This window comes from Medicago truncatula, chromosome 2 (genome assembly GCF_003473485.1).
Source record: "Medicago truncatula cultivar Jemalong A17 chromosome 2, MtrunA17r5.0-ANR, whole genome shotgun sequence".
In the NCBI taxonomy this organism is placed as follows: domain Eukaryota; kingdom Viridiplantae; phylum Streptophyta; class Magnoliopsida; order Fabales; family Fabaceae; genus Medicago; species Medicago truncatula.
In genome coordinates, this window is record NC_053043.1 from 264120 (window position 1) to 284324 (window position 20205).

The following is a 20205-nucleotide window of genomic DNA, read 5'->3' on the forward strand; positions in this document are numbered from 1 at the left end:
GACCTTCATAGTTAGGCGTCCACTTGCCCCTTGGGTCGGGTTGCTGGCTTATCCTCCTTTTCAATACAAGTTCCCCTACCTTGAATTCTCGAGGATGGACTTTCTTGTCAAAGGCAGTCTTCATTCTTGTTTGATATGACTGTCCACGAGCCATGGCATCCATACGTTTTTCCTCAATCAAATTCAACTGATCATACCGGCTTTGGCACCATTCAGCCTCAGATAACTTTGCTTCCATTATCACACGGAGAGATGGGATCTCCACTTCCAAAGGAAGAACTGCTTCCATACCATATACAAGAGAGAAAGGGGTTGCCCCGGTTGAACTGCGCACGGTAGTACGGTAGCCATGCAGAGCATAGGGTAACATCTCATGCCAGTCCTTGTAAGTGGTTACCATCTTCTGGACAATTCTCTTGATATTCTTGTTGGCGGCCTCAACTGCACCATTCATTTGAGGTCTATAGGGAGAAGAGTTATGATGCTCAATTTTGAATTCTTCACAAAGAGTTTGCACCATATTGTTGTTCAGGTTGGTACCATTGTCGGTAATAATCTTGCTGGGAACACCATATCGACAGATGATATTGTTCTTGATGAACTTAGCTACCACTTGCTTGGTCACATTGGTATAAGATGCTGCTTCAACCCACTTGGTGAAGTAGTCAATTGCCACTAAGATGAAACGATGACCATTCGAAGCCTTCGGTTCAATTTTTCCAATCATGTCGATGCCCCACATTGAAAACGGCCATGGGGATGAAATAACATTGAGAGCATGCGGAGGCACATGGATCTTATCAGCATAGATTTGACATTTGTGGCATTTTCTGGCGTACTGGTAGCAATCATGCTCCATGGCCATCCAGTAGTAACCTGCTCGTAACAACTTCCTTGACATAGTATGCCCTGTAGCATGGGTCCCGAAGGTACCGTCATGTACATCATGCATTAACTGCTCTGCTTCATGTTCATCAACACATCTTAACAATACCATGTCATAGTTTCTCTTGTACAAAATATCTCCATCTAACAGGAATCTACTGGCCAATCTTCTCAAGGTCTTCTTGTCTTGTTTGGAAGCACCCGGCGGATACTCACGGCTTAGCAAGAACTGCTTGATGTCATAGTACCAGGGTCTATAGTCAACCACATTTTCACCAGCCTGATCGACCACATCCCCAATAGCAAACACATGTGAAGGTCTTTCAAGGCGTTGCACTTTGATTACTGGCACATCATTCCAATGGTTTACTCGAAACATGGAGGATAGAGTAGCAAGAGCATCAGCCATTTGGTTCTCATCACGAGGGATATGGTGCAGCTCAACCTTTGTAAAATATGTCAGAAGACGTCTCGCATAATCACGATAAGGAATCAGCTTAGCATGGTGTGTCTCCCATTCTCCCTTTATCTGATTGATGACGAGCGCATAATCTCCATAGATGTCGAGGTGCTTGATTCTCATGTCAATTGCTTCCTCGATCCCAAAGATGCATGCCTCATACTCAGCCATATTGTTGGTACATTCGAACAGGATTCTGGCGGTAAAAGGAATGTGATGCCCCTGCGGGGATACAATGACTGCCCCAATTCCTTTACCATAAGCATTGACAGCACCATCAAAGACTAAACCCCACTTACTATTAAGATCTGGACCTTCATCAATCAGCGGTTCTTCGCAGTCTTTTGATTTCAAATACATGATCTCTTCATCGGGGAAATCGAATTCAATTGATTGGTAATCATCAAGAGGTTGGTAGGCAAGATGATCGGCAAGAATGCTACCTTTGATTGCCTTTTGAGTTTTGAATACAATATCATATTCAGACAAAAGCATCTGCCAGCGTGCAATCTTTCCAGTAACGGCCGCTTTCTCAAAGATATACTTTATCGGATCCATTCTGGATATCAGCCAAGTTGTATGATTCACCAAATAATGACGCAGGCGTTTGGCAGCCCAAGCTAGAGCACAACAAGTCTTCTCAAGCATTGTATACCGAGTTTCACAGTCGGTGAACTTCTTGCTCAGATAGTAGATAGCATGCTCTTTCTTTCCAGTTTCATCTTGCTGACCAAGCACGCATCCCATGGATTCATCAAATACTGCCAAATACATGATCAACGGCCTTCCTTCCACGGGTGGGACAAGGATAGGTGGTTCCAGCAGGTAATTCTTGATGCTATCAAAAGCTTCTTGGCATTCATCATTCCATACAACAGGCTGGTTCTTTCTAAGCAGCTTGAAGATCGGTCCGCAGGTTGCGGTCATATGAGATATGAATCGGGAGATGTAATTCAAACGCCCGAGGAAACCTCTGACTTGCTTCTCTGTTTGTGGAGCTGGCATTTCTCGGATGGCCCGGACTTTATCAGGATCGACTTCAATGCCCTTTTGGCTGACAATGAAGCCTAACAACTTCCCGGATCTGACACCGAATGTACATTTGTTGGGATTCAATCGAAGCTTGTATTTTCTCAACCTTTCAAACATCTTCGTTAAATATTCAACATGTTGCTCCTCGTCTGTTGACTTCACAATCATATCATCCACATATACCTCGACTTCTTTGTGAATCATGTCATGAAACAGAGTGGTCATTCCCCTTTGGTAGGTAGCACCAGCATTAATTAGACCGAATGGCATCACTTTGTAGCAGAAAGTACCCCATGGAGTGATAAAAGATGTCTTTTCTCTATCTTCAGGAGACATTTTGATCTGATTATAACCGGAGAAACCGTCCATGAAGGAGAACACCTTAGACTGAGCAGTATTATCAACAAGCACATCAATATGAGGTAATGGAAAGTTGTCCTTTGGACTGGCTTTATTCAGGTCTCTGAAGTCAACACACATCCGGACTTTACCATCCTTCTTTGGCACAGGCACAATATTGGCAACCCATTCAGGATACTCAACTGTCATGAGGAAACCCGCGTCAATCTGCTTTTGAACCTCGCTCTTAATCTTGAGAGCCATATCTGGATGAGTCCTCCTCAATTTCTGCCTAACGGGAGGACATTCAGGCTTGGTGGGGATCCGATGCTCCACAATCATAGGATCTAGACCTGGCATATCTTCATAGGACCATGCAAAAATATCCGGATATTCCCGGAGGAGCTGGATGATCTTCTGTTTAACCCCTTCCTCTAGAGTAGCACCAATCTTGATTTCTCGCTTGTTTTCCTCGGTACCTATGTTGATAAGCTCAATCTCTTCCTGGTGAGGCTGAATGGCTTTCTTTTCTTGCTCAAGTAACCGAGTGATCTCATATGGTATGTCATCACCTTCCTCATCTTCGGCTTCATACACAGGGAATTCAAAATTTGGAGGAACCGTAGGATTACTGTGTTCAACGGGTTTATTATGGTTCAACCTGCATATAATGATTGGATGATTTTAGAAAGAGTTTTTTTTTTCATGCAGATTTTTGAAATTAATAAGAAAATACAAACGTTTTGGTTTTTTCTGGCATTACCATTGTTTCCAAGGGAAAAAGCACTAAAAAAAAGTAGTCGTGGAAGAAACGACAAAATTTTATTAATCAACGGCAATGCCGAAACAAACATGCCCTTACAGAAAATATCACTCTCGCTTTGGGCAGAGCGAGAGGATTGTTATTTTGAAAACAAAGCATTAAAGCAACAAGACACATTACTCAGAAACATGCATGATTGAAGGAATGTCAATGGCATCCCAATCTGTCGCAATGCCTCCTGGCGTAACAAATACAGGCCTGAGACCAGATCCAGTGGCTTCTTCAGAAATAGCATTAACAAACCCTGCACTGTGGAAGACTCCCGAGGAAACCCTTGATGACGGGGAGAACCCGAGACCTTCTTTACGCTTGTTCTCACAGAGCTGTATCATCTTGCCCCAGCCGGCAGTCTGACCTTCTTGGATGGCTCTCTGAGCATCTTTCAATGAAGCCATAGCAGCCCCAGCTTCCTTAGGCTCTGCACCTTCAATGGTCAACCCTTGGAAAGCAGTCCCTTCAGCAGACCCTGCTTCAATACAAGAGAAAGAAGTCAGCTGGCTGACTAAGTATGCTTCTTCACCATGGATTGTAACGAGTTTTCCATTCTTCACAAATTTCAACTTCTGATGTAAGGTGGAAGTAACCGCACCCGCATCGTGTATCCACGGTCTTCCCAGCAGACAACTGTAGGATGCATTAATGTCCATCACTTGGAAAGTAACCAAGAAATTCTCAGGGCCAATGGTTATTGGCAAGTCTATCTCCCCCAGCACATTCTTTCGAGATCCATCAAAAGCTTTGACCAAGAAAGTACTTCTCCTCAAAGGGGTCCCACGGTAGCTCAACTGATCTAGAGTTGTCTTGGGCATTACATTGAGTGAGGAACCGGTATCCACCAACACATTTGATATCAAGTCTGATTTACAATTCACCGAGATGTGCAAAGCCAGATTGTGACTCTTTCCCGCTTCTGGCAACTCTTCTTCACTAAACCAGAGGTTGTTACAGGCAGTAATATTTCCCACTATGCCACCGAAACGATCTACCGTAACTTCGTGGTCAACATACGCCTGCTCCAGTACTTTCAACAAGGTATTCCTGTGAGCCTCAGAGCTTAAGAGTAATGACAAGACAGATATCTTCGAAGGAGTCTGCAGCAACTGATCAACGATCTTGTAGTCGCTCCTCTTTATTATCCTCAGAATCTCATCTAAGTTCGAATCCTCTATAGATTTGTCGGACTGGTTCACATCTGTAGCAATGGGCGAAACAACGGTTGGAGTTGCTTCTTCAACTGGTGGAGTGATTGGCGTAGCTACCTTCTTCTGAAATAACGGCGGACGGACTTTCCCGCTTCTTAGCGCTGCAGAAGTCCCTTCAACAATATTGCTTACTGTGGCAAAGGAGGCTAGAGGCACCTCTACTCCATTTTCTATCATAGTGGCATTGTATTTGTATGGAACTGCCTTGTCCGAAACATAAGGAATTGGTCCTGGCAACCTTATCACCAAAGGCTCAGCATTCTTCTTCAAAGGTACACTCTTGACAGGCGGATCGTGAAAAACTGGCACAATCACGCAAACATCACTGACAGTCAGAAGATTATCATTCATCAAGCTTTGGATGTCGTCTTGAACAGTATGGCAACCCAAAGGATCACGGAGGCATCCTAGACACTTGGCATGATCGTGGCTGAACAGAGAAGCTTTGCACAGCTTGATGTGTAGAGGTACCAGAGGAGTTACGACGTTGCGGACATCAAGTCTAGGAACTTCCTCGCACACTTCGATCATATTCACAGCGGCATGATTTGGAAGAGGATTGTTGAGGACATGCGGGACATTATTCTCAAAAGTCAGCTTTCCCTGATCAATGAGCTTCTTCACGATATACTTCAAAGCATAACACCCCTCGACATCATGACCTAAGGCACCTTGATGAAAATCACATTTGAGATCAGACCTGAACCTTGGAGGCAACAGATCAGGTGGGGGCTTACCCTGTCTAGTCGTGCAGTGTCCTCTCTGGAGTAAAGTTGGAAGAAGTTCTGCATACAACATTGGTATAGGAGGAAAAGTTGGTTTGGTATATTGCTGCTGCTGTTGTTGTTGTTGTTGTTGTTGAACTGGCAACTGTTGTTTCATCTGTTGGGCAATTGCATTGACGGGCACTTGAGGTTGACCCGGTGGCAGAGGGTACTGATGATAAAACGGTGGGAAGAAAGGATGCTGAGAATACGGCATGTATGGGTATGACGGAGGCATTTGAGTTGCATTGATAGGAGCAACAGTAGCCATTGATTGACCGGCTCCAGCTGACACCATCCCCACTTCCGTTTCTTTCTTCTTGTGGTGTCCATTACCATACCTCTTCGATGCATTCACAGAGGATTCAGCTTTCTCAAACACAATGATTCCATCCCTGACGGCTTCCTCAAGACGGGTTCCCATAGTGACCATCTCCGAAAAGTTGTTCGGGGCAGCGATGATCATTCTCTCAACATAATCTTTCTTCAAGGTCTTTAAGAATGTCTGGGTCATTTCTTCTTCATCTAAAGCAGGAGTGATACGGGCAGCTGCCCCTCTCCACCTTTGCGCATATTCACGGAAACTTTCTTCCTTTTTCTGAGATAGGGACCTGAGAAACTCCCTATTCGGCTTCAATCGAGTGTTAAACCCGTAGTGGCTCTTGAAAGCAGTGGCTAGCTCATCAAAAGTATGGACATCATCTTTGCTCAGACTAGTATACCACTCCGCAGCGTCTTCCATCAGACTGTCTTGGAAGTAATGGATCATAAGGGAATCATTGTCCTTGTAGTTGCCCATTTCCGGACATATTTGACAATATGATTTTGAGGACAAGTCAGCCCGTTATACTTGTCGAACTCCGGGACTTTGAACTTTTTAGGAACATCCACTTTCGATACTAAGCAGAGATCCTGGGTTTTAATGGAGTCTCCATTTCCCCTGTTGGCCTTAATTTCCCGTCGGAGCTCTTCGGCAAGTTCTGCCATTCTCTCTTCCATAGTTCCGGTTGTGGCAATACTCCCGTGGTGCGCATTAGCATGGACAAATAGAGGCACCGCATTCACAATGGGCTCGGTAACAGTTGTTGCAGCTTGAGTCAAGGCGGTACTAACAGGAGTTAAGTTTGCTCCTGGATTGGGCCATTGTTGGTAGTACCAGAGGTCCCTGCCCCTGTATTAGCAGTATAGTACAGCGGAAGCCCGTAAGGATACCCGGATGGCATGATAGAGCGGGGATCAGTTGTTACTGTAGGAGTCACATTTGCAGCTGTAGAAACTACAGGAACTGGTTGTTCCTGAGCAGCCAACAGAGCAGTCATAGCATCATGAGCTTTGGCCAATTCCTCCCTTAAAGATGCCAATTCAGTACGAAGCTGCGTGTTCTCTTCTTCCATAGCCCTTTTCTTTCTTCTGTATTCTCTGGTTCGATCAGTTCTATCAGGTTCGTAAATCCTCTGAGCACGAGCCACTTTTCACACTGAGGCAGAGAAACCAGGAGATAGTGAGCACTTGGAAGCCTTTGTGACCAATGCATGATGCATATGATGCATGATATGCAAATGCAAATGCGAAAGACTTATTTTTTCATCGAAGGATTTTTAAACAAATTAGAAATCTTGCAAATAATCAAAACTACATAGCATTTTCAAAAGGAAGACTTTGAAATTTCAACAAGATAAACAAATGAAGCCCTCAAGCATAGGAAGTAGTCGGAGGATCATCGGACTCGGAATCTGAATCACAGTATCTGGCAAAGAAGTCTCGTCGACCTCGAGCTCTCTTGGAATCCCTCATAAGCAGCTCGTCTTTCTCTTCCAATTCCCTCCGGGCCTTAGCTAGTTCTTTCCTCAACATCAGATTCTCATGAGTCTTCTGCTCATCTCTACCATCCAGAGTCATGATTAGGTTTTCAGCTTGATTGTACCGAGCTTTCCACACTTGCTTCTCACGACTTTCCATAGCTAGATGCTCCTGATACATATCCTGAGTCGCGGGGAGTAGAGGTAGAGGCATAGATGGAGTGGATGAAGACACGTATCTCATAGCTGGATAAGGCATACCAATCTCCTCAGCTCGATCTATCACCCACTGAGTATAAGCCTCATGAGCAACGCCAGATCTCACACCTAGATGCTTCACACTCTTCCTTCGAACCTTGGACCAAGCATCCATGAAAGCTTTCCTTTGTCCGGTAGGAGCATTCGTGTAGAAGAAGAACTCTGGAGATGTAGCAAGATTGACGGGCTTCGACTTCATAGGGAAACCAAACTGTCTCATAGCAAGCTCGGGATTGTAGTTGATTCCTCCACGGGTACCAAGAAGAGGTACATTGAGAAAGTCTCCACAACCCATAATGATTTCCTTCACTTGAGCGGCAGGAGTGAGCCAGACGACCTCATTAGGAGTGAGGGCCATAATCCGCTGCGAGTAGGACCAGTTCTCCGAGTTGTCATGGAAGGAACTCCGAAGGTGCGAAATAAACCACCTATACAGAAGAGATATGCAGCAAGGAATATACCCACGGCCCTTGAGAGTCCTGTCATGAATGGCGTGGTAGGTATCTGCTAGCAAAGTAGGAACCGGGTTCTTGGAATGAAAGATCTCGATAGCATTCATGTCCACGAAGTTGTCGAGGTTCGGAAAGAGAAGGAGCCCGTAGATAAGCAAAGCAAGAATAGCCTCGAGTGTATCCTGACGAGTAGTACTAAGATTAGCCTGATCATGAAGATACTTGGAAGTGAACCCCCGGATGTGGGACTTGGTAATAAGATGGTTAGAGACGTCGGAAGTCTTGAGGTAGAGATCCTTAGCAATAACCAGAGGAGTAAGGGGAGTCCCGGGACCGGTGAAATGTGTCTTCTCGGCTATAGGTAAACCCACTAGATTGGAGTAAGCCTCGAGAGTAGGAACCAACTGGAAGTCCGGGAAAGTGAAGCAACGGAAGCTCGGATCATAGAATTGCACTAGAGTGTGCACTAGCTTCTCGTCCACATCGGTTCGGAGCAAAGTAAGCAATCCCCCATACCGGAGTCGGAACCCTGTTTGACTCTTGACCTTGAGTGCCAACTCTCTCAAACTAACCAAATCCACTTCCTTGAACTTGTAGCACTTAGTCTTCTTCATACCTGTGGTTATTTACAAAAATTTCCATTTGTTTAAGCCCTTCGATGAATGCATGAAAAAATGTTTATGCATGAATGCATGTATGCATGATTGTGTTGTTAAAGAACAAAGTGGGTTGAGTTTCAAAGTAACGGGGCCACGGATGGACACGGCGTCCGGTGAACTAAGGCTTTGTATAGTAGTAACCAAGGTTCTAACACAGTTCCCAAACTGCAACCTCTCTCACATATATCATGGTAGTACAGGACGACACCCGTTCCATGATTATTTGTGAGAAGGTCTAGTTTGAGTGTAGTATCGCGTGACGACTAAAGTTTGAGACAACACTCAATTTAGCCACCGCACTACGTCCTAAAAAGGCTAGGATGGGTTTGGTAACTACGGTTCATAGCTTCGTCGAACAATTGAAAGTGAAGTGCCTAAGCATGACAACACACGCCGACAATATCACCTTCAAAATGCCTCAGCTATGTGAGATTGATCGCATAATCCAATACACGAGGCAACCCCCGGATCGAATTGTCGATTATATCTCTACCTAAACATAAGTTCACTCAGCCCGGGTATAGGACTTTTGATATTCTCACCCCACACGTCAAATGAAAGTAAACAAGTATTTACAAATGCAATAAAGCAAAGCGTAAATATAAACTAAGGAAAACTAGGCGTGACCCGCTAAAAAGATTCCCCAGTGAAGTCGCCATTTCTGTTATCATGGTTTTGGGGTGTCTAGCCATTAATTGGACTTGAACCTTTTGACCGTTGATATCTCTCTTTTTTCTTGGGAAGGGTAAAAGGAGAAAAACCCTTGAGTTTCCGGATTCGGGGGTCGTTTTCGCTACGGGAAGGTGTTAGGCACCCGGAGCGATTATAGTATTCCATAAGAGCCGCTCTCCTAAGTTTATTTCTACGCTTTAGTTTTATTGCTTATTTGTAAAAAAAAAAAGAAGGTATGATTAGTGAAGAATGGGGGTGAGAAGAAGTAGAATTTGATTTTTATTTCGGCTTGGAGGAGTTTTGACTCCTTGCCTACGTACCCTTTTAAGGGATCAAAACCGTTCGTAGTTCATTCTCAAAAAAAGCTTTGTTTTTGTTGGTTGATTTTAAGTTTGAAAAGAGATTTTGAAGAATAGAGATGAGAGGCCTCAAGGGCATGAGATTTGAAAAAAAGTGAGGTGGAATTAATCGTTTTGCTAAATGAAGTCCAAGTATAGTTAAAGTTCATTAAAGGTTTTACTTAAGAGAATAAAAGGGAAAAGTTATTGGAGTTTTGACTCCATTTTTCATAAAAATATTTGAAGTGAATTTATTTGCATATTTTTGGAAAAAATTGGATTTTCTCTAAGTGTTCAAAACTAAACGTTCATCTAATCATGCAATCCTAGCCATACATCCATGCATACAATCTTAAGCATACATCTAAAGTGAGTGTGTGCGTGTCGGTGCGTCATAGTGTCCATAGTCCATATTACAAAAATTCCCTAAATACATTCTATGGCCTCTTTGCCAAGCTACAAACCAATGATAACAAATTACATCACCAAATGAATTAAAACTTGCAAAAAATAAATGCTAGGCTTAAAGAAAGTGGAGAGTGGAGAGGGTGGTGGAATGCTATGAAATGTATGGCACATGAGATGAAATGGTTAGTAATCATAAAGCACAAAATAGTAGGAAATAATCAAAAGGAAATGCATAAAAATGGCAAAGAAAAGGTAATAAAGTGGCAATAAACCTAAAAATTTTGATGTGATACCTAAAGGTGCTTGTAACCCATAATCATCACATCATGGCAATTTTGAAAGAAATTTTGTTTCAAGCCATGACATGAAATTAATGGAAACACATGCAAGCAAGGTATCACACCAAATTCATAGAGAAATTTGACACTCTATTCTCTAAAACAAACACTTGTTGCTTGTAAAACAAGAAATCCATAAAATCATATTCAAAAACAGCAAACAAAAGCACATTTCCAGAGGCATATTCATCACCATATTAGGCATCATTCATCCATGTCATAATATCAAAGTGTCAAGAACAAAACATAGCAAAATGCATACCAAAAGTGTAAAAACACATAGAATTAGTTCATGCCATTTTAACATTTTTTACATGCAAGAAAACACCATAAAAATGCCAAAAATATACCAAGAAACAACTAGGATTTTTTAGGAATTTTTATAAAAAAATGTAGGCAAGTAACAGGTTCAGATAGCAAGAAAGGCAGTGCAAATAGCAAGAAAATAACAAAAAAACGTAAAAAGAACTAAGCCCAAACCAAAGCCCAATCCTACAAGGTCCGGATGCACAGGAGCCACACGATTGATCCAGGGTCCTGAAACCCTAGATCAAACGGCCAGGAATCAAAGGGGAATGGACCGGATTGGACCGGTCCGGTTCGCTGGCTATATAAGGGAAGGAGCTCCGGTTTTCTCCATTTTCCACTTTCCTTTCTCTCTCTAAGTCCTTCTCTCTTCTCTCATCTCTCACCTCTCTCTAGAACCTCGCCGCCGGTGAGGATGAAGTGACGGCGGAGACCTTGAAGGTCCGCCGGAATCTTCATCTTCTCCGGCGAGCTCAAGCAGTCTCCGGTGACCTAATTTTCCAGATTTCAAAGATTCTTGCATATTTTGATTCGTCCTTTAACCCTAAACACGAATCCAGCATTTGTTTTTTCAAATACGGCTTGAAACGACGTAGATCTTGAAAAAAACTTTTACGGTTTTGAAATGATTTTTGATTTTTGAACGAGATCGTTTAGATCTTTAAAGATCTACATCGTTTCGTCGTTTGATTACTTTTTGACGCTTGTTCTCGCTTTCAAAACGTTGATCCTTACGGATCTAGATTTTGATGTTTACGGTTATAGTTTTCTTTGAATTCTGGAACCTTTGGATCTGTTTTGCTTGCGTGATTTTTAGGTTTAACAGTGATATTACTTTTGAAAAAGAGGAAATGAGTTTTACCTGAAGTTTTGGTTGAAACTTTTAATGGAGGAAAATTTTTGGAAAGAAACTTGAATGTTCTTGATGATTTTGATTCTTCTGCTTGCTCTTTGGACCGAAAATAAATCGGTTTACCGGTTCATCTTCTTCATCTTCTCTGATTCTTTCTCTGCTTCTCTGTGATTACGTGCTTGAGCTTGCTTCAATGTTTCTTAGATTTACGTGAGGAAACCCTGTGATCAGTGCTTGATCTTGCTTCAATGTGAGCTCGCACTTGGAATTGCAGGAAAATCTTCAATCCGGTGATGAAGATTCACACGAATCTCTGAGGATTGATGCAAAAATGTTGATTCTGATGAAAATTAGGGTTTCTGGAAAACGGTTAGGGTTTTTGTTCTTGGTGTTCTTGAGAAATTCTGAGAAATTTTCTGTTTTTGATCTAACTGCTGAGAGAGAGAAAGTTGGAATTGTGTTTATGAGTTGGCGTGTGGTTATTGCTTCTGATCCTGACTTGTACAGTAAATGCGCCTTTTATAGGCTGCCATGTGTACTCTTGGACCAATAGGAAGTTGACACCTGGACTTGTATGAAAATGGCACGGCTTGGACTTGAAATGAATTTGGGACCTTTCTGCAAAAACAAAAACTTAAGGACTAAACTGTAATTAACCAAAAAGGACTGAAATGAAAATTGGAAAGGAAACTGGACTGAAATGCAATTTTGGGACTTCAATTGAGGGACCAAAATGCAATTAAAATAAAATTGAATAAAAAGCGTAATTTGACCAAACGTAAAGCGAAACAAAAATAAAATTGACAAAACGGACTAAAACGAACCAATGGCTTAAATGAGGTACTTCAAAGTAACCTCTCTATGCCAAAATTTTGTGTGAAATGACCAAAATGCCCCTAGGGCTAAAAATGACCTAAACAGATTCAAATTGACTTGACACTGACTCAGATGCAAGTTTGAAATGAATTTAACAAGGTTTACTGATGAAATGTTAAAAATCAATCTGAAAAGACTCAGAGACAGTCACAAGGATGAAAATGGGTCCCACTGCAGGAAATGACCAAAATACCCTTCTGTACGACTTTTTGCAAATTTTGGAATAAACTGTAGAAAAAGCAATGTAATGATTCAGAGACACTTTTGAATGACTTACAAGACAAGTAAGGACATTTCGAAAGGTTTTATGCAAGAAAAACATAGGTAAAATTGTGATTGAAAATACTGCGAGGCAGAGACAATTTGAACTGTGCAGTTGAAATTTGATAATTGACAAAGTTTGAAACGAAATTGGGCCCAGTATTTTTAGGTCCAAAAACAGGGTATAACAATAGGGTTTTCTCATCTTCAAAACATCCTTCTTTCTCATATTTTCTCTTCAACAATCTGATCTTTCTCTCCAATAACCATCTTCGAATCCACCCATCTTCGAATTCGAATCCCCAATCTTCTTCATTATCGTCCTTCTTCATCTTCGTTCTTACTACATCTAGGAAAATTGATTTTGTTCGAATCTGAGAGATGTCGAAACAAATGGGACAATCAATTGGTTCAGTGGGTTCGAGCTTGAGAAGAAGAACAATTGTTGAATGTAGGTGTGGTGAAGAAACTGTGATTCGCACTATAACTGATAACACAAATCCAAATTGTGGAAAAAGGTTTTGGGCATGCAAAAACTACAAGAATCAATGAGATAAAGGTTGTAGCTTTTTCAAATTGTTGGATGAAGAGGTTACTGATGATAGGGATCTGTTGATTTCAAAGCTGCAGAAAAAACAAGTCAAGTTGAAGAAAACAAGATCATGGTTGAAGATGTCTTTAATTTTTGGGCTTGGAAGTTTTGGGGTTTGCCTGGTTTTATGGACAGTATTGGTCTGCAAGTGTAGTGGATCATGGAATAATTTGTATTTGAAATAGTTGTTTAGAATGAATGAATTTGTAATGTCAGATTGTAATGTATGTCAGTTTGGAGTGAATGAAATTGAAATGTCAGAATGAATGATTTTGTAATGCCTATTTTTAATGAATGAATTTATGTTTGAGTTATCTATTGTAATGGTAGCACAACAAAACTGATTGAATTAATGAAATGGAAAATGAAAAATTATGCATATAGTTATTGTAAATCTCTACAAAAGTGATTAATTAGAAATGAAAATTTTTGCATGGTTCTGGTGTAGTTATGTGTCATACCCTGCACCAAAAATGCAGTGGTTGCAAATCAAATTTGGCCCAAAAAAAAGACCTAGACTAAGACAATGTCTAGATCAGAGCCACCTAGACTCTATAACACCGATACCGGAGAAAGCTCCCGATATCCACCAAGCACAAAAACTCACCGAGCAATTAATCCTGTACAACGTCTACCCATCCATACAGACAGGTAGGCGGTCAAAACCATTGGGGGTACATCATCATAATCCAAATAACAATTAACATGAATAATTAAATATAAACATCATGAATTTGATCAATAACAATATTCACATATATACATATACCATGATCTCAATAACTCACATCAATTAATCACCAATCACATGTGTCATGAACAAGTATCAAATCACATATATTTATGCACAATTACCAATCACAATTCACCAATAAGACTCATGCATGATGTGTACCTAGACCGACACATATATGCATGTGGTACCATTTCACTTCAAGGTCGTCACTTATATCTAGACCGTCAAAGGTCTCTGCAAGGCCGGAGCCCACAAATCTAGATCACCAAAGATCTCTGCAAGACCGAAGTCCACAAACTAGATCACTAAATGATCTCTGCTAGGCCAGAGCCCAAAGATGCAACAAAAACATCTTATCAAATCTCAACTCGACTATGATGCATGGACATGTAACAAGACTCGATAATGCGACCACAATTCACAATTTTCACCACAATATATAGGACAACTCCCAATTATATTGATCACCTCCACAACATTTGCATTATCAAGAAAACATGTCCATACACAACCAATCAGAGAATTATTCATCACACATCAACATGATTTACCTCATATGGTTTCACCATTTCAAGCATTCCTTACACTCTAAGTAAGATAGCATACACAACTCATGATAAACATCATATCCAAAATACAAGCATTCATTTATACAACTTCACTTAGTCATACAAGAATGATCACAATAACTCATAAGACAACTGGCTCAAGAAACATTTCCGACCAAAACCATATCAAGTGGCAAACGACCAACATTGATAAATCCCAAGACAAAACAACATAGACTAGTTGAAGATTCTCAAACAACCTTAATCATTTATGCAGCCATGAGCTTAAGCCGCCTCCGGATCATTAGACATTAATCCAAGAACAACTTAAGTTCGTACGAAAAATTTTCACAATCTTTCACATTCTCACCCGAAATATCACTTTTGACTTGATTATGATGTTTGACTACTCTTACAAGTCTTACCTAAGTCTATATGAGTTGTAAGTTCAACTTGTAAGTTCCATTATTTGCAAAAGTTTATTTTCAACAAAAAGTTTAAAATTCCCAAAAACTTCCAAGTTAAGACTCAAATGAACAATTTCAAGTTTAGGCAAGCTAATCATTGTTCCAGTAGGTATAGGGGATTAAACAGTAGTTAAACATGTTGAAAGAATCATTTTACTAAGCTCGAATTGGCCTCCAAAGACCCGGAACAAAAGATTAAAGTGGCTGAAACTGGGCTTGTTCGCTTAAGCTACCACCTGGTTCGCTTAAGCGAACGAGTTCCAGTAACCAACAACATTGTTCGCTTTCAGGTCGCTAACCAGTTCGCTTAAGCGACCTCATGTTCGCTTAAGCGAACGAGTTCCAGAAGCTACCTGAAATGCACGCTTACCGGTTCGCTCGCAGGTCGCTTAAGCGACCTGAACCCATAAAAATGTATGAATGCTCGCTTACAGGTCGCTTAAGCGAACCTCTAAGCGAACATTCACAGTTCAGTAGAAAATGTTACGGGTTTCAACCCCTTTTCACCCAAAATCCCCAATTTTGATCCCTCATTGCGCAAATGTGTTTCCAGATGATGTTTATAGGTCAATATGACTAAAAAGACTCACAAAGACTCAATCAACATGAAAACAATTGACATTAGGACCAATTCACCAATTTTCACCAAAGCACCAACAACATCTCATTCCTCAACACAAATCATGAATCATGCAAACCCAAGCTATGAATTATCATCAACAACATGACATATCAACAACAACATCAATTGATCATGAAACTTATCACAATTCAACAACAACAAAACATAATTCACCAATTGAGCATATTTTCAACACATACCCATTTCATACACTTTGAACATGTAATTCAACTAACAACAATTCAATTATCCATAACTTCATACATCCAAACATGTCATCATAATTAGAGCACGAATTTCTTCATTTATGAATAATTAATCAATTCACCCAATTAAGCACTTTTCATACAATAATTGAAAAATTGCAATAATGATTATGATGAATTCTAACCCCCTTACCTTAGTTAGGTTAATCTCCTTAGCTTAGGCTTCAATTTTGCTCCTAGCTCTCTTCACCCTTTGATTCTTCAAGTCCTCTTCTCTCTAACCATTTTCTCCTCTTGCTCCTACTTTCTCTCTCCAACTCTCACAAAATATCTTATGAATGAAAGTGTGTGAAAATTTCTCATAAGACTAGGTTTTTATAGTAGGTCTCATAAATGGGCCTAACCCTCAACTTAATGGACTTAACCCATTTCTATTCAAGTCAAAAATATTTTTATCCACACAACGGTAATTCACTAATAACGGTCGAATAACGGTCGACATTTTTATTAAATATGGAACCAAAATGAAAATAAGAAATAACTTAAGGGACTAAATGATCTAATAAACCTTTTTTTTTTATACCTCAAAAGGTTATGTATATTTTAGCTCAATTTAAAACCAAACCTCAACGGGACTTTATCTCATTGAGAAATATTTTTTCCAATTATAACTTAATTTTTAAAAAATTCAAGATATAATTATCAGCAATTTAAATAGTGCTATAAAGTTAAAAATTAGTTATTTGAATGTATGATGTGTTTGAAATGAAATTAGGTAAATATATAAGAAGGGGGCTTAAAATAAATCATGTGATGGAGCATGAAACAAATTGCCGGTTGGTTTGAGGATGAAATAGAGACCGTAGATTAGAAATGAAACGGGAAATGATGAGATGATTCTAGAATACGTGTAATGATATAAGACGATGTAACCAAACCTATCCATCCTCACCAAAACAAAACCCATTTCCATTCATTATTATAGTTTCACTATTTCTCTTCCACTTCTATCTATCCATTTGGAAGTTGTTGTTGTTGTTGCTTCTTCTTCTTATCCTTCAAACAACTCCAAATTAGGGTTAGGGTTTCATCATAAACATAAACATGGCTTCCTCAAGTGCTGCCCAAATACATGGTCTAGGTTTCTCCCCACTCCGAAAACCTTCTTCTTCCACTTCCAATTCTTCTTCCTATTCCAAAACCCTTTTCTTCGGTCACCGTCTCAATTCTAATCACGCCACCTTCCCTCGCGCCGCATTCCCCAAATTATCCACCAATAGGAAGCCTTTCACCTTCCGTGTCGTCAATGAGAAAGTCGTCGGTATCGATTTGGGTACTACCAATTCCGCCGTCGCCGCCATGGAAGGTGGCAAACCTACCATCATCACCAACGCCGAAGGTCAGCGTACCACTCCCTCTGTCGTTGCTTACACCAAGAACGGTGATAGACTCGTCGGTCAGATTGCCAAGCGTCAGGCCGTCGTTAATCCCGAGAACACCTTCTTCTCTGTGAAGAGATTCATTGGTAGGAAGATGTCTGAGGTTGACGAAGAGTCTAAGCAAGTCTCTTACAGAGTCATTAGAGACGATAACGGCAACGTCAAACTCGATTGTCCAGCTATTGGAAAATCATTTGCTGCTGAAGAAATTTCTGCTCAGGTACTTTTTCAATTACTCAATTATTATTCTATGTTCTTAGGTTAATTAATTAATCAAGTATCTCATATAATATAATATAATATAGGTGTTGAGGAAGCTTGTAGATGATGCTTCAAAGTTTTTGAATGATAAAGTAACTAAGGCTGTAGTCACTGTACCTGCATACTTCAATGATTCACAAAGGACTGCTACCAAGGATGCAGGCAGGATTGCTGGTCTTGAAGTTCTTCGAATTATCAATGAACCAACTGCTGCATCCTTGGCTTATGGTTTCGAAAGGAAAAACAATGAAACCATTTTGGTCTTTGACCTTGGAGGTGGTACTTTTGATGTCTCAGTGCTTGAGGTTGGTGATGGAGTCTTTGAAGTGCTCTCTACTTCTGGTGATACACACTTGGGTGGTGATGATTTTGATAAGGTTCCACCTATTCTTCCTTACTCTCTAGCACTATTAATTATATGGTGATTGATGAACATATATCTTTACGACTGTTTCTTATTTTCATATGTTGACTATAGAGAGTTGTTGATTGGTTGGCTGGAGACTTCAAGAGAGACGAAGGTATAGACCTTTTGAAGGACAAACAAGCTCTTCAGCGTCTTACCGAGACAGCTGAGAAAGCTAAAATGGAGCTTTCATCCCTCACTCAAACAAATATCAGGTATTTGCTTTCTCATGGACCAATCTTTAACCAATTCTGATAGTTTACGAGTTTGCCTTTCAAGCTTTGTACAAATTACTAAGCTATTAATACACATGTTTTCAGTTTGCCGTTCATAACTGCCACAGCAGATGGCCCCAAACATATTGAGACCACTCTTACAAGGGCTAAATTTGAGGAATTATGTTCAGATCTTCTTGACAGGTAAAATCATAATTTACTGAAATTTTTTGTTACCCTCTAATTTTGAACTGCTCTGCCCCTGATATTGAACGTCACAAACTGATTTTGTTGCTTCCTTGAAGCTTTATTGCAAAAGCTGAATAAACTAGTAATGCTTGTATTGTGTTTCAGACTCAGGACACCAGTGGAAAATTCATTGAGGGATGCAAAACTCTCAATCAAGGATATTGATGAGGTGATTCTTGTTGGTGGATCAACACGTATCCCTGCTGTTCAGGAGCTTGTAAAGAAGATGACTGGAAAAGATCCAAATGTCACTGTCAATCCAGATGAAGTGGTTGCCCTTGGGGCTGCAGTTCAGGTCGGTTTAACTGTTCTCATCAAGGAATAAATTGATTTTTTTTAATTTTTTTTTCTTCTAATTTTGACAAGTTACACTGAAGTGGGAGAGAATGATGTTTCTTTGGGTACTATATTATATTTGTTGATTATTATTATCAGTATCCTCATGTGTATTTTTTGATTGATTTAGGCTGGTGTCTTGGCTGGAGATGTCAGCGACATTGTGCTGTTAGATGTTTCTCCATTGTCCTTGGGTTTGGAAACTCTAGGTGGGGTGATGACAAAAATTATTCCCAGAAACACTACCCTTCCCACCTCAAAATCAGAGGTTTTCTCTACCGCTGCTGATGGACAAACCAGTGTAGAAATTAATGTCCTTCAGGGTGAGAGAGAATTTGTTAGGGACAATAAATCTCTTGGTAGCTTCCGCTTGGACGGTATTCCTCCTGCTCCCCGTGGGGTTCCGCAGATTGAAGTGAAGTTCGACATTGATGCAAATGGCATTCTGTCAGTTGCTGCCATAGACAAGGGCACAGGGAAGAAACAAGATATTACCATTACTGGTGCCAGCACCTTGCCTGGTGATGAGGTATATCTTCCAATCATTCATTTGTATAAATTGTTTGTAATCCTTATCTGCTTGCTACTTCTGGAGGATTTTTTTTGTTACTCCAGCATTGATGTGGGAAGCTGTTCCGGTGTTTATAATTATCTCTTGGATGATGTACAGGTTGAGAGGATGGTCAATGAGGCTGAGAGATTTTCAAAGGAGGACAAGGAGAAGAGGGATGCAATAGACACAAAGAATCAGGCGGACTCTGTTGTCTACCAGACTGAAAAGCAATTGAAAGAGCTAGGAGAAAAGGTACCTGGCCCTGTGAAAGAAAAGGTTGAAGCAAAGTTGGTAGAGCTTAAAGATGCTATTTCTGGTGGTTCAACCCAAACTATGAAAGATGCCATGGCTGCCCTCAATCAGGAAGTTATGCAGCTTGGACAGTCTCTATATAACCAACCCGGAGCTGCAGATGCAGCAGGACCTACACCACCTGGTAGCGAGTCTGGCCCCACAGACTCATCATCAGGCAAGGGAGCAGATGGAGATGTGATTGATGCTGATTTTACTGACTCTAAATGAGTTATAGAGATTATTTAGTAGGATTGTTTTATTATGTGCTTCTTCCGTGCTAAATGGGTAGTGATTTTTGTCAATGGAGAGCGAGGGTTTTATTATAATTTAGACTTTTCTTATAGGTGCTCATTGACGCACGTTTCTGTATCTTTGGAAATTTTGTCTGTGAAATACAGGTATTATTGTGGATGGAATTTACAGTCTGAAAATGTCTTAATTTGATGTGAAAAACTTAAGATGATTTTACAAATACCTATTAAGATACGCATGATTGTTTGCATGTTAAACAGAAATGATGCAACTTTGTATAAACGATTTGTCATGATCGGCTAGA

General features: G+C 40.5%; 1 protein-coding gene across 1 annotated transcript; it reads left to right on the plus strand.

Annotated features, from left to right (window-relative positions):
- The first annotated feature begins 16835 nt into the window (after positions 1 to 16835).
- On the plus strand, positions 16836 to 20093 carry LOC11433850 (stromal 70 kDa heat shock-related protein, chloroplastic). The gene is made up of 7 exons (XM_003592865.4): positions 16836 to 17555; positions 17641 to 17973; positions 18075 to 18217; positions 18323 to 18421; positions 18572 to 18761; positions 18933 to 19331; positions 19473 to 20093. Exons 1-7 carry the CDS (start codon positions 17001 to 17003, stop codon positions 19875 to 19877), a joined length of 2124 nt encoding a protein of 707 aa, XP_003592913.1. The 5' UTR covers positions 16836 to 17000; the 3' UTR covers positions 19878 to 20093.
- Positions 20094 to 20205: the final 112 nt, after the last annotated feature.

Excerpts from the sequence above, each read along its gene's own strand:
- LOC11433850 (XM_003592865.4), top strand. The coding sequence starts at position 17,001 with ATGGCTTCCTCAAGTGCTGCCCAAATACATGGTCTAGGTTTCTCCCCA. Across the intron at positions 18,422-18,571 it reads TGTTCAGATCTTCTTGACAG|ACTCAGGACACCAGTGGAAA; the intron begins GTAAAATCATAA and ends ATTGTGTTTCAG. Across the intron at positions 19,332-19,472 it reads GCACCTTGCCTGGTGATGAG|GTTGAGAGGATGGTCAATGA; the intron begins GTATATCTTCCA and ends GATGATGTACAG.